This window comes from Taudactylus pleione, unplaced genomic scaffold, assembly GCF_031769625.1.
Source record: "Taudactylus pleione unplaced genomic scaffold, aTauple2 ptg000711l, whole genome shotgun sequence".
Classification (NCBI taxonomy): Eukaryota; Metazoa; Chordata; class Amphibia; order Anura; family Myobatrachidae; genus Taudactylus; species Taudactylus pleione.
Genome location: NW_028285113.1, coordinates 3826118 through 3841722, shown reverse-complemented (window position 1 = coordinate 3841722; position 15605 = coordinate 3826118). Strand labels below are relative to the sequence as shown.

Sequence of the window (15605 nt, the reverse complement as noted above, 5' to 3'; positions counted from 1 at the left end):
TTCAGCGTGGACTTGCACCTACTCAGCCCGTGTAAGCGGAAACACGACGTCACTAAACTCTGTCTGTGTGAGAACGCAATGTTACAACCCAGACCCACCTCTGCGGTCGTAACTGTGGATGCAATCGAAATTCATATGACTTAGCATTGCCCTCACTTGCCTGTGCCCACTTTTGGAGCATACACAATGCAAATTCAAGTAGCATATGCTCCACAATCAGTAATAGATTCAACTCTGCAAAGGCCTCAAAGTGCGCAGCACAGAGTGCTGCAATTTGTACAACACATCTCCTTTGTACCGTATACCCCATACTTCAAAGACAGATTGCCACCATATATTATACCTCCATTATCAGTGTGCACCCTGTGCCAATACTGTATATATAATATAGTATTCTGCCAGTATACAGTGTGCTCAGTACCAGTGATCCCTGGTCCCAGCATACGGGCTGTTTGACCATCTGCCAGTATATGAGCGATGATAGCAGTGACAACTGAGATCACTAGGTCCAGACACTGGCATATGGGGCACAGATGGTATAGTGAACATGGGTGTACAGACTGTATACTGGTGTCATGCGGGTGGCAGTTAGAGAAACTAGCTAGGTACTTACTAAACTATGGAACCAAAGGCTGCTCCATCTGTACCAGAAACCTTTAGTTCCCAGATAAACCAACGCATCATAACCGTGCAAGACACAGTGGGCACTTCTGAGGTGCAATTCTGGCTCTTCCCTCATTAGGAGAGAGCTTTCTGAGTTAATTTAGAAAGAAAAATGTGATAAAATACAATAATCAACCAGGTTTTGTTCAACTATTTCCATTGCTTAATCACTTCACTGACAATTTTTTTCCCCACAAAATGTAATGAGATATTATTTTCTCCCATTTATATAGAACAATAACATATATTTTAAAATATAATTTTTTTGGGGGGGCGCACCTAGAGGTGTCTAGTACTAACCCGTTGACGTGTAATATAATATTACCCACCAACCCCCAAGGGCAAACTAGAGATATGCGTTTCGGTTTTCCTGAAAAGAGAACGCACCTGAATTTTGGGGCTCCAAGTCAAATCGAGTCCTGGCTTAGATCACTTTTGGGGTTCAGAGTAGAACTGAGTCCCGGCTCAAGTCTGCTATATGTTTGGAACTCGGATTTAAAAACCGAAACTCGAGTTTTGGATTGCATGTAAACAGGTCCAAATTTCTTAAATTTAGCTGTTTTTAACAATTTTAAAGAAAACCAAATCCAAACACTTGAGGGTGGTTTTCCCAAAACCAAAACCATAACATTTGAGCGTGGTTTTGCCAAAACCATAACACTTGAGGGTGGTTTTCGCAAAACCGAAACCATAACATTTGAGGGTGGTTTTGCCAAAACCAAAACCATAACACTTGAGGGTGGTTAATTATGTGATAATTATGTTTTGATGAAGTAGGTCCCTATGTTTGTATTTTTATTGTGTGCTTCACTTTTACAATTGTTCATGATAATTTGTGCACGGCATGTTATTTTCATCAATCTACCTATTGTGGGCCGACACATTATGGGGGAAATTCAATTGCACCCGATACGTTTTCATAGGTGAAAAAGGGACGTAGCCTCGGGCTTTATTACGCAAGGCTAATCATTTAGGGTCCATTTTTCACCTGTTACTCTTGTTAACACCATTTAAATTGACGTGTTAATGGGCATTAACACGGATTAATAGGCGTTAATGCAGAGAGGGGACTAGTTACTAAGCCTCGGGAGATACAGTGAACGGAGAACGGCAATTCTTGGGCTAATATGGGTTTCTTCTAGAATATACTATGCTCATATTGTCACTCCTGATATAATCTGGGTACTGCTGGTATAATCATATAGATATTGTAGGCATAATTTGGGCACCTTCTGGTAAATTATTTATTATATGTAAACGTTTGCTATGCTCTGGGCACTAATGGCACCTAATTATATGGACTCTCTGAGTTTATAGTAATATAGGTACTGATGACATCAACTGGGAAACTGCTTGTATGTAGTCATACTAGCTGTAATGCCCAGCATCGTCTGGCTTTATTTTATTTACTTTTATCTCTCCACCCCCCCCAACACTCTCTATTTGCCCCCCGACCCTTTCTCCCCACCTCATTCCTCCCAATTTTCTCGCTTTTCCCCTCCCCAACACTATATCCCCCTCTGCTTCTCCCTCTGCCAGTGTCTATCTGCCACTGGTGCGAGGGGTAATAATATGTCATACCAACAGTCATTACATGCCAACACAATTACATCATTTTTGATCAGCAGTCGATTTTATTATATATATGTGCACTTCTATAATCTGGACATTCTGAGATAATTGTAAGTGCACAGAGAGGATACCAAGGTTAACATTTGTATATGAGACTAAAACAAAGTATTAGGGGTATATTTACTAATGTGAGAGATTTTTAGAAGTGGAGATGTTGCCCATAGCAACCAATACGATTCTAACTATTATCTTCAAGAAGGTGCTAGTTAAATGTTAAAAAAAATCTGATTGGTTGCTATGGGCAACATCTCCATTTCTATAAACTCTCACTTTACTAAATATACCCCCTAGAGTGGTAATGTGCTAATAAATGTACAGATATTATTGGAACTGGATTTCGGAGGGACTAAAACAGTTATCCACTATAGGCAAAAAATCATACAGATATACTTGCCAAAATTTTCCAAAGCCACCCGGGAGATGCAGGTGGGAGGTGAAGGGGGTGTTTTGCTTTGAATTGCTGTCACAGCCCCACCCTTAGCTGTACAATGCCACAAACTGGGACATTCTGCAGCGGGAGGGCGGGGACACAGTGATGCATTTTACCGCTAATCACATCATCGAGTCCACTTCCCCCGGATATGTGGGAGGCGGCCTAAACTCTCAGAAGTCCGGGAGAGCGCCACAATTTTCGACAGTCTCCAGGTCACCCCGGGAGTGTAGGTGCATATGTTTACGGGGTAAACTGATCAAACAGCTTATGTGATTGTTTCTTGTGCTCAATCAACACACTGGTATCTGTATTACTTCTGTTTATTGTTTTTATCATTAGTGACCAATTTTTGTTTACAGTTTTGTACTGTTTTATTACGAGGCAGAGATCATAAGAATTCCCCACACACCCTGCAAGCATCTAATAAACATTTCATTACATAATAATTCACTAACTTCTCACAGGGAGAACATTTAAATAAATGTTGGCGACAGAAGAAAACATGACTGTATAATATAGCAGCAATATGGCTTAACCAAGTCAATCCATTTCTATAAAACAAGTCACTATGCATTATAGAACACAGTAAAACATCTAATGAAATCAACTATGCTGAAAAAGTTTTCTCAAGTAGAAACGCATTTATATTCTGTTTTATATGCTAATGAATGCAGCTGCCTATTTGATGCAACACTTTATCTTGTATTTTCTTTATTTTAATAGATGAAATTTGATTTTCCTTTTTGGCGATTGTAATGAATCTAATTTATTTAATATCAGACCGACACCAGAAGCTTAGTAAATTAAATGAAATACACCACATGCATGCTATACCACAGGAAATACACCTTTTCAGAATGAGGAGTATATTGACAGCACTGTAGGGAGTATATTTACTAAAGTGCGGGTTTTTAGAAATGGAGTTGTAACCCATAGCAACAACCCCACTTGGTGACCATCCCATGACCTCTGTTTTGGCATGGTTCATGACTTTGAGACAGTGGCATAAAGCTGGCCTTGGTGATTGTTGGTATGGTCATCTATTATTCATAGACATGGTGATTTTACTGGAGTATTTATGGACAAGTCTTGGAGGAAGTTGAATACTTTGATATCCAAATGGGTTTTAGGATTAGGTGGTTTGGTTGTTGCACACATGGTCGATGGTCCCTCATTGCACATGCGCATGCCAGAGCCGGCTCCGGCGTGCACATGCGCGAGACCCGGCCAGCGACAGGCGCTCCGTTTGACAGCGTGCCCTGTTTTGGAGGCGGGCAGGGGGGGTGGCTGGCCAAACGGAGGCGTTCCCGAAGGAACACCTGCCATTTGGGGGCGGCCTCAGTAGTGAGCTTCTGGCTCTATTAGAGCCTGAAGCTCACTGGGGCTTGCGATGGACGAGACCCTACCACAAGGGTCTCGTCACAAGCCCGATGGTCGCGACCATTGCGACCATCACCTGGCCGCTCGCAAAAGCTGTGGGTAGTCACCCACAGCTTAGCGAGCAGCCGGGAGGCCGGCTCACATTAAAAAAAAATGCTGCCCTGATTCAGAGTGAGTGCTCTGAAAGAGCGTCCAGCTCTGAATCAGGGTCTGTGTTCGGTTCCTTTATGAAGGTCGCTGTGCGTGTCATGAAAGAACGGCAGTCCAGTAGCATTTCACTACCATTATAGCACCTACATCACACCCGGTGGCCTGCCCTTGTGGGGAAGAGGGTTAAGTCCAAGGCTATTGAAATATATATATTTTGACTGCACTGGATCGGAGCATTGTCATTGCACATTGGGTGGGGAGGAGGTGGACGGGTAACTGGGGATCTCCTCAGGAGGCATCTTAGAAATGTTACATAATATTTAGGCAACAAGTAAATGTCCAAGAGAGCTCACCATCTAAACCAGTTTGACATTATTCTAGCCAAGTGAAGACCTTATTTCATCACTTTCCATCTGTATGACAAAAATGCACGTAGCCCGGTATATTAAATATTTATATAGGGAATGAAAATGCGTTTTAAGTTTCTGCTGCAGAATTACTTTAGCTTAGTGATTATCGCCCTTTAAGCATTCCTTAGTAAGTAGGGCTGATTTGTTTTACAAGTATCTGGGATGCAGAACGACTAATTAAAACCTCCAATGTGTCCATTACACAGCTGAAGCAATTAAACTGCAAATTTCCGCTAATGGAGCATAAATAAAAACAGTGTGTAAAATGTTATATTCCATATGTGGCACAGTAATATCAAATAGAATACTCTGTAATCTCCATCTTCAGCACAGCACCTCCCAGGGTTACCTATAATTGCGCACTGACATTAGTAACCGTCTCTCCCCAGGTGCTGGTAGCAGCGTTAATTAAGTGGCCGTAGGTGCTATTTCATAAGCCTTATGGGCGTATATCATACGGGTGAGAAAGTTTTCAACCGTTTTAGTTTAAACTATTTCCTTGATTTTAAATGATCGTCTCTCTCTAATGAATGATAGAAAAAAAAAATAATTGGCTATTAATAATCTGTATATCAAAGTGTATGATTATAATGAGTAATTATATTAATTAATATACATTAAATAAAAGTGTTTAGAAGGTTTAGGATTGGGGGAGATTTATCAAACCATAGTAACTAATCAGATTCCAGCTATCATTTTATAAAAAAAATACTAGATACTTTATTTGGTTTGATAAACCCCCTTTAGCCTACTTGACGTGATACCTGTGATATCCATTGGTAGAAAGAAGACATTGCATCAGTCTGGAACAGTGTATGGGAGTCAGATAAATGTTTTTAAGTGTCTTGGGTATTAGAGATGATCAATTGACTCTGCAATAGGAGCACCCACAAAGGGGCACGACCGGTAGAGATGCCCATGCTAATTTTAAAATTGGTCATCAAAAAATTGATGACCATACTTGCTCCCGTCCACAATGGCGGTGCGCAAATAAGCAATGTTTTTCTACCATGACAACCTGCAAATGTGCCCAGCACATAGAGCATTACATTACAGCATGTAGTCCAGGTATGTAATCGGGAAGCCGGCGGTCGAAATATCGACCGCCCGCTTCCCGACTGTGAAATCCCGGCATGGGACTAATGATAGGCGTCTAATTACCGATGCCTATCATCAGCCCCATGCCGAAATCCCGATGCCCGGCATACCGAACGTACGTAAGCTGGGCGTCATGACCTGTTAGCCGCGGGGGGGGAGAGGGGGGGGATTAGGTTTAGGGACTCCCTAAAATGGCTCCTAACTGCCATTTTTCAAACACAGCCTGTGACATGGCAGTTAGGGCCTGATTGGTTGGTACCTTATCATCATTCACTTTATGTCCTAACACAGCTTAGTAAATAGACCCCTAAGGTTAGTCAACCACTAGGGGAGGGTTAGGATTAGGTTAGGGGAAGGGGGGTTAGGGTCAGACACCCCCGGGGGGAGGTTAGGGTTAGGCACTAGGGGTGGTGGTTAGGGTTAGCATACCTCCCAACATGACCCTCTCCAGGAGGGACACAATGCTCTGGTCCTGGACTTCCCTGGTAATTTATGATTGGTGGAGGCTCCAGAGGTGGGGCTGCAGTACAGTCTAAAATTCAAATAGGGGAGTCACACCAACTGCCAGTGAGTCCCAGCCAGTGATGTTTGGCAGCGTGTGAAATGACAGTTGGTGTGACTCCCCTATTTGAATTTTGTACTGTGCTGCAGCCCCGCCTCTTACCAGGGAAGTCCAGGACCAGAGCATTGTGTGCCTAAGGGAAGTTAGGATTTGGGGGGGAGAGGGGGGGGTTAGGATACTTACCTGGTGCCATCTGCCGGACTTCTGGCGTCGGTATTTCATCCGCTGGGCTTAGGTCCGGCGGTAAGTCATACCGATTCCCCTGTCCCATAGTGTGCGCTTTGGGCCAGATTCAGATGCGGGAGTATTGGGGGAGATAGATGAAGATCTTTGTCTGTATTCAGAGTTGGCTGCATACATGCATCCCTGAGCCTCTATACATCCACTTTTGGAAGTTGCTGTTATCAGTATTATCATGCATGTGCCCTAGCCCTATCCTAAATGTCAGATATCTCAATGGATCTCTGCGTATGCACAAGTCTAAATAGCCAGCAATTCTGTGTACATGCTCATGACATGCCCACAGAAGACTTACACCTACAGTTTCATCTACAGTCGCAGCCCAGAAACAACCACTCAGCCACAAGTGGAGATTCGGCTGAGGAGCGAATGACCTTGAATCTCCCGTAGTCAGTGCCCGGAGCAGGGCAATTTTGCAGCCAGTGCAGGCTCTGCCCCCTGGACATGTGATGTCATTGTGTGCCATCAAGGCACTGCCTGGAGAGTCCTTGGGGGAGATTTATCAAATCTTGGAGAGACATAAAATGGACAAGTTTCCCATTAGCAACCAATCAGCTTATGTCATTTTTCTAGCACAACCTGTAAAATAAAAGAAGCTGATTGGTTGGCACTTTAATTCTCTCCATTTTATCTCTCTCCAAGATTTGATAAATCTTCCCCCTTATTCTGTGTCTGTTGTTAACCTTTCTAATACCAATATATTATGGTAAAACTGAAACCTGTCTCCCGCCTAAATCATGTGCCCACACAATATATACAGAGGCCATAGAAAGTGAAGCAATGACATACTTGAGTTGTGTTTACTGAGGTAATTCTGTGAGTATCAGCGATGGAGCGTCATTTGCATTCATACCTCAAATCCCAGGGGCCTCCCCGTGTTATCCTTGGAAGATTTCCATGTGACGAGGATTTCTGATGCTGACAAACCTTTTGCTTTGACGTCTGTGGGCGGACTGCTGGGTTCTGCAGAGAGGATTAGAAACAAATCAGTTATTGAACTGTCACTTGCAGCAAGTCTGCTTTAGCAATGATCATCCAGCTATTAGATTACAGACTTGATGGGCAAACTGCGGCACTTCAGCTGGGCTAAATCTCCTAGGCTCCTAAGTATTCTAAATATTCTCATCACCTTTATGCTTCTGCCTCAAAGTAAACCAGTCACAACTGCAACGAGGGCTCAAAATGTATAATAGAAAAAGAAAAGGATCACCTACCTATAGAACAGCATGCCAAACACAGAAAGGAGTTGTTGTACACTACATACCTTTTCTCTTTCACCACCACCCCTAAAGTAACATCCACTTTTAGTATTTAACACCATAATGCCTACTAAATATTAGAGACATGCACGGACCCCTGTGTTTTGGTTTTAGATCTGGATTCATCCTTCTGTTTTGGTTTTGCAAAACCACTCTCTAGTGTATTGATTTTAGGTTTGGTTTTGGATTCAAATAAATAGCGGGTGCATTTTGCAGCATGGCATTGTTAGCGACATACACCGTCGGCCCTGCAGTCGCTAACGACCTGTGGGAGCACGCTTATCATGGTTACACACTAGAAGATTGACCAGATATGTTGTTCTCATCTGCGGGATCGGACGACATCTCGCCTAGTGTATAACTGTACTCCTGGGTACTGTCCATTGAACTGAACAACCAAGAAGATTCAGAGAGAATTTATTATAGACTAAAGATGGGTACACACTATAAGATATATATCGTACGATATATTGTTTAGACTGGGATATATATTGTGGGGGTCATATAGTGTGTTGGCCCAATTGTGTGTGCCCAGAGGTTGTTCCTCGTATCGACCAATGTGCTGTGCAGATGAGACAATGCAATGAACCGTCATGGTGCTACATGCAGCATGCAGCAATATATCACATGGTCATACTCTGGTTCAGGTAGTATGTATGGCGCACGCGATATATCGTTCTATTGTGTTGTTCCATTGCCAGGTACACACAGGTTAAGGATTAAAGTGCGTGTAGATAAGGGGCAGAGGTTGAACATTATATAAGGAGAGTTTAGGAGAAGACTTTAGTGCACATCCTACGATGACCATTGTTCACATAACACCATATCACAACTACACCCATTTATTTACATACGGTAGGAATGTAATTATTTCATTGTTGGATATCGGTTAAAGAGGTGATCATTTAAAACTGACCCCACCTGTAGGGTTGAGTACATTAAACAAAGACTTTATTAATTAGAGATGTGCGGGTATGGTTCTCAGAAGCGACAACAACCAAATTTAGGGTTCAGAGTCAAACCGAGTATGAGTTCAGAATCACTTTGAGGTACCGAGTGGAACTGAGTCCTGGTTCAGATCTTCCTGTGGTTCTGAACTCAAATTGAAAAACCGAACACGTTTTGGATTGTATGCTGACGGGTGAAAGTGACGTCATTTTAGCTGTTTTTTTTTTTTTAAATACAGATCCAAAACAAAAATGAATCCGTATCCAAAACCAAAACATGGAGGTCGGCGCACATCTCTAATATTAATCAGTTCTCTGACGTCACTCAGGCTTCAAAGGGTTTTGTAGTAGTTCCATTGTTTCATTATTGGCAAAATATCAAAGTCACAGGTACTATATTTATTTCTTTATGGGTTTTTTATCTCTCAAAATGCTGTATGAAACGCCCGTCCAGTGACGAGCAGGATGGATTTTATGTATAGCTGTGCTGGGAAAATGTTCAATCACTGTATAAACATTTCACAACTAAGACTGAATGCGTTCAATCCTGATAGTTTCTATATGTTATCCTATAGATAACTGGGAAATTAAGTGTCAACAAGAATGCAATAAATCAGGCAGAAGGGAAATGCGGGCACAGATAAAATATAGTATCTGTAAAGGTCGTACAGAAACATGCATGTATTTATGAGATAGAAACAAACATGAAAAGCCTTGTGTACAAACCACAGCTAAAAGCACCCAATTTATCATTCTTAATCTCTCGATTCTAGAGTACAAGCTGTTTAACCCTTTTCTAACCCAATACTACTTTATGTATAAATAGCAGTAATCCCCTTATATCTATAAATATTCCCCTCTTATGTCAGTATATGCTTGTCTGTACCTTCTCCTCATATCTCCAAACATTCCTGGCTGGGAAATAGAGAGTTAAATGTTGTCCAAGTCTGCTTTTACTGACAGACCAAACTATCTTTGATCATAGGAAATGGCCAAAAGGGATCTCTAGATGACTATCTATAGTCTTCTATCAGTTCTCCTTTTACTGTATATTTGTAAATGTTTATGCCTTCAAATGCATCCCCTCCAACTTGACCATGTCCACCAGGTTCACAGTGCTCTACTGCTAGGGGTAAATTTACTAAATTGAGAGTTTGGGAGAGTTAGCAATCTCTGGAGAGTTTGGGCATTTTTTCCCACTGTCAAATTTACTAATGTCAAACTCGGGAGAGAGATCTCCTTTGCTACAGGAAAATACTGGAGAGTTAGCAAACTCTCTTCAACTCACCATCGGCAAAATTTGAGAACTTTTTCACTGGTGAAGATAGGATTCGGGAATTTACCAAGCAGAGAGTTTCTAAGCTCTCATGAGATGTGAAAACTCTCCTGTAAAAACTCGTGAAAAACATACACCTGCGTGTGATCTGAGAGTTTGGCAGAAACATACACAGATTGCTGTGATCCATGTATGTTTCTGCCTGTAAATATAGAAAATAAATTTAAATATCAGAAAAAAAAAGACATAGGGTCCCCCTCCCTAAAGCTTAACCAGCCCAAGGCTTGCCAGCCTGTCCTGGTTTCTAAGATTACGGGGAACAAAATGTGTAGGGTTCTCCTGTAATTTAGAAACCAACACCAGGCAGCACGGCCAGTCCTGATTTTAAATATAGGGGGGGGAATTGTGTAGGGTCCCCCCTATATTTAAAACCAGCACCAGACCCAAAACGGGGGCTCCGGGTCCAAAGCATTATCAGCCCAAGCCGGTCAGGCCAAGCCGGGGATCTCAGGGGAGGTGGGGACCCCCCCAAAAAGGGGTAACCACTCTCCCTTAACCCCAGGCTTGGTCTGCAGCCTAGGGCTCTTCCTCGCACCCCTGGAGCGTTGGATACGTGAGTAATAAAGTGGGGAAATTTAAATAAACTATTGTATTTTACAGTGGTACTACAGGTGCCAGCATGTCTGCCCTTTGGCACCTGTGGAACTACAAGTGCCAGCAGACAGGCGGCACCTGTACCCCCACTGTAAAATAAATAGTTAAATAAAGACAAAACACACACACCGTGATTAGTAAAACTTTATCACACACCTACCCATTTAAAATCAGGACTGGCCCTGCAACCTGGTGTTGGTTTCTAAATTACGTGGGAACCCTACACATTTTGTTCCCCGTAATCTTAGAAACCAGGACAGGCTGGCAAGCCTGGGGCTGGTTAAGCTTTAGGGTAGGGGGCCCGATGTAATTTTTTAAAAAACACTTTTAACCCATTTTTTAACAGGTACAACACAAGCAGCTTACACATATCTCACTGATATGTGCAGGCTGCTAGCTCGGGAGAGTTCTGCAGAGAGAAGACACTACAATCTCGGGTGAGTCATCTCCTGCAAAACGTACTACTTGGGGGAGAAATCTCCTGCAAAACCTGCTACTCGGCAGAGAAATCTCGTTCTGCTTCACCATCGGCCATCTCACTCTCAGCTAAACGCCCTTCTTTGTAAATTTGAGAGTCTCAGGAGCTTCAAATTACCCGAGTTTAGGTGAAGCTAATCGAGTTGAAAAAAGAGCAAACTCTCCCAGACTCGGTTCTTAGTAAATTTACCCCCTAGACTTCCCACTTAATTTATGATTAGTGTCACCAGTATTGGACTAAGTATTGTAGCTAGGTTATCTGGACAGGCCTGGTTAGCACTCCAGCACCAACCTCCCCTGTTCTCACCGGCACTTCACCCACCGACACTTAAGCTCTCATTGGCACTTCTACAACCCTGTGACCCCCAGTAGTACAGTACCTACTGTATGCAGCTGGGAGCTAAGCACAGGAAGCTTCCTCAAGGACCAGGGACCACGCAGTTGGGGCAAGTAACAGACAGACGTGCTACCCTCTCTGTACCACCAGTCATCAGAGTGTATGTCTATAAATATGTATCAAGTACAGTACATATTTGTAAATGATTAGTTAATGTCAAAATACTTTGGGATGAAACTTAATTTGTAAGTCCCAAATATTTTTGTTTATATCTTCACCTAGCACCAGCTGTAATATTTGTTTACATGTGCATATTTATGTCTACTAGATATTTTTTACATCTGTGATTTTATGTTAAATTCTCATTAAAATTAGCTTTGAGTAGATGCCTTACCCAGTGGCATGTTGTCCATGGCACAGAATTCCATCAAGAGTTTCTCATTATGAGGGCATATGTACTGTGCCTGTTTTGTGGAAAATCCCCAGCTTACTCGCTTAGAGTATTAAGAGGGTATCACAGCAGGGGAGGTAGTTTCAATCCCGACTCGGGTTGCCTGCGCTCAGAATGCCAGTGATGGAATCCCGACACCAGTCAGACTCCCCGAACCGGCATCCCAACGGTAAGTGGTGGGGTTAAGGGGAGGGATAGGGTCAGTGGTTAGGGTTAGGCACAGGGGGAGGGTTAGGCACTAGGGGGGGAGAGTTTGGTTTAGGCTGCGGGGGGAGGTTAGGCTTAGGCTGTGGGGAGGGAGGGCTAGGGGTTGGACACTTACCAACAGGTGTCGGTATCTTAACCCTGTCGAGATGCCGGTGTTGGAATTCTGACCACACCAAACCCCTTAGCAGATATCTTCTGTGGTCCATGCAAAAGCAGTCCCCATGGGGTCTGTGAAATTGCGAGGTGTGCCAAGCTACAAAAACCTTGGCTTCTGTAAATGGTGTTAGCCATTGTAGCCTATCGGCTATAGTTGACTGATTTTTTTTTTTTACAGAGAGGGAGCCGAGGGTTCCCGCTCCGGTGACTAACACTTGCGCATATGCCGTACGATGACTGCACATGTGAGAAAGCCAGTTTCAGAACAGGGCGTGTTCTCACATAGGCTAAATTCAGTAAATGCGTGTTTGTCTATATGAGTCATTCAGGCCAGCAATGATGCGCCAACACTGCTGTTTGGAGGCATATCTTTAGCATATGCTACAGGTCAGGTGCCCTCAGTCTGGATTAGCACCCCTTCCTTATTGGTGTAAAAGCATGGAGTCTGGTAATGAATATGCACACTAGTATTAGGCACAATTGTAGGTACGTCCTACAAGTTATATACTGTAGTGCAACTTTGGTTCATATTTGGGGCGTGAGTCCCCCTGGATTGCTTTGGTTGATCTGTTTCAGGGCACCGCATTATAACACTTTTCTTTTATAACACATTTTAACCCTTCACTGTTTGTTTATTATACATGTACTTCACTTTTTTATTTTTATTCTTTATATGCAGCTGTGGCTGCGCTCTGGATTTGAACCCTAGTATGTTAGGTACCTACCCTAAAAAGGTTACCTGGATATGGTGGGTAGGCCCATAACCTTGGCCAAGATTATGCTAAAAACCTCCATTGATTGCAACATTTTATTGCATTTATATATTATCAGTAATTTGGAGTTGTGCACCTGAGATCTGTCTGTTTCTGCAGGTGCACATATATGCTGCTGCTGATAATGATGATGACTTGTTATAACCTAGGGGAATACTGGATGCTGCCCGTACAGATCTGGATGCATTTGGAGATGTGTCCAGTTGTGGATATGTGCAGAACTACACTATTTTTGCATTTGCTATTAGTTTTTAGTAATTGCACCCAAATTGCTATAAACACTGCATCATCCCCTTACTAATGACCAGGCCATTGAGTTCAACCTTTCATATTTTCTATGGGGGAGATTTGTCAAATCTTCTAATGAGGAATAAAGTGGAGAAGTTCTCCATATCCACCAATCAGCAACTAGCTATGATTTTTTTTTTAGAATATACTTGATGGATGAAAGGTATAAGCTGATTGGTTGCTACTTGCTATGTTGTCTTTAGAAGGTTTGATAATTGTGTTGATCCACAGGCAACAGCTATATAAAAGATATGGAAGGTCACCATGGAATTATACGACCAAGTAAGTCTGAGGTGACTTCAGAATTCAGATATCTTTATATTTTATAGTATCGTAAGTTTGATACGACAGGCTAAAATAAAATGCCTCCTGAATCTACGGCCTCCAGCTGTAAATGCTCCTTGTACTCTGCAAGTAGGAAACTAGCAGCCACTCCGTGTAAGATCAGTGGTTCCAATTTTCCAGTTACATTTTTATGTTACATTTCACTTTTAAACAACAACAAAATAAGCTGTATAAATAAAATTAGACAGATTTAAAGAAAAGAAAAAAAAAGAAATAACTGATGAACCAGCCATTCAAAATGACTGCGATGTTGAATGCAGGAACTCCACAAAGTTAATAACTGCCGTTATTAATACCTGCCGGGTAAACTAGCGCACAATTACTGTTAGAAATCAATCCGCAAACATTGGTAAAGATATGTTATTCTTACAAAGGTTACATACAAAAAATACAAATGTCTGCTTCGGAGAAAGGGCAGCCATGGGGTAGAGAAACCATTTAAAAATAAAAAATCTGGTTTGGGAAAAGCATAACGATTTATGGGGCTGATTCAGAGATGTGCGCTAACCCGATGGTTAGCATACATCTCCGATTGTGCCTCCACTGCGCATGCGCATGACCCGTTCTGAGCATGTGCAGTATGGGTCTACGATCCCGCACACAGACAGTCAGCAGACTGTAAGTGATTGACAGTCCGCTGCCGTTTATGGGAAGGGGTGGCGACGGCCTGTTTCCCCATATGGAGGTGTGTCACTGCCGTTCGGGGGGAGGGAAGAGGGCAGGATCTCCATTGGCTGACGGAGATTTCTTGGTCTCTTTATTTGCATCTGCGTCGGTGGGCTAGAATGACCCCATGGGCACTCGGCCGGCCGAGGTTCCCGCAGATGATCTGATGCTACGTCCATGGATGCACTTCGGATCAGTAATGCATGCAGGAGGCGTGATGCCTCCTGCTGCATTATCATACTAGTGCTATTGTAGCTGCTACCATGTTAGCCGCGGTGATAGTATCTCTGTCTGAGGCTGAGTCACCCCCATTATTTGTATATGAGAAGCGTGGTTTGGTCTGGATGGAGGACAATGGGCCTGATTCTGAGCTGTACTCTATCCCTCATGTCGACTGCACATGAGTCCATTACCGTAGTCTCAAGCAGCAGATTGACAAAGAAGGGCCTTTGGGGCATACCTGCCAACTTTCAGCTCCCTCCTTCCGGTAGGGAGCTGTCCGGCTTCCATGGCGGGGGGGTGTCGTGGAAAAAAGGGGGCGTGTTGCTGCGATGATGCAGCATTGGGGTGGATCATGGGGTGTGACCGCACGATCGCATCATCATCTTTGTGAAGCAGGTGGCGGGGCCATGATGACGTGATTCAGCGTGAATTGCGTCACTGCCCCCCCTTGCTGCGGGTGTTTCTAGTGTTACTGCGGGGGGTCAGGCGGATTGGCGGCCTTCCCGGCGGGCTGAGAGTGGCACCCGATTTTCTGGAGGCTCCCGGCCAAATCGGGAGGGCTAGCAAGTATGCTTTTGGGGAGGTTACGGGGTGTGCTGCCAGAAATGCAGACGTCTTGCGATGGTTTCTGCATAAATGGTCCCGTACGCATAAAACATGGCTGTGAATTACGCTCCCTCTGAAGCTGATAGGTGCTTTCTCCATTGACTGTGCCTATATTATGATTTCGTGGTCGTGTTTTAGATTTATTACAGAACAATACTGCAGTACATTCATATGTACATGAGAAGGAAGAAAATATATTTAATGTGGTTTTTATTTAAATAAAACCAATATTGAATGTGTTTTTCATTATTAAAACAAATGTTGAAAACCTTTTTTGCCCTTATCACCTTGTTGGGTATAGGCATATCTGATGTACTCCTATCGTAATCCTGATGCATAAGCTTCTGGTGCAGAGCTTGACGTATCTAGAGAC

At 43.1% G+C, this 15605-nt stretch overlaps 1 protein-coding gene across 1 annotated transcript in view; it reads right to left on the bottom strand.

Annotated features, from left to right (window-relative positions):
- CNTN5 (contactin 5) overlaps window positions 1–15605 on the bottom strand; it is a 569036-nt gene that overhangs the window by 18844 nt on the left and 534587 nt on the right. Inside the window, exon 19 of the mRNA XM_088456711.1 lies at window positions 7422–7531. Coding sequence (XP_088312837.1) covers window positions 7422–7531 — 110 coding nt within the window. The remainder of the gene's footprint in view (window positions 1–7421; window positions 7532–15605) is intronic.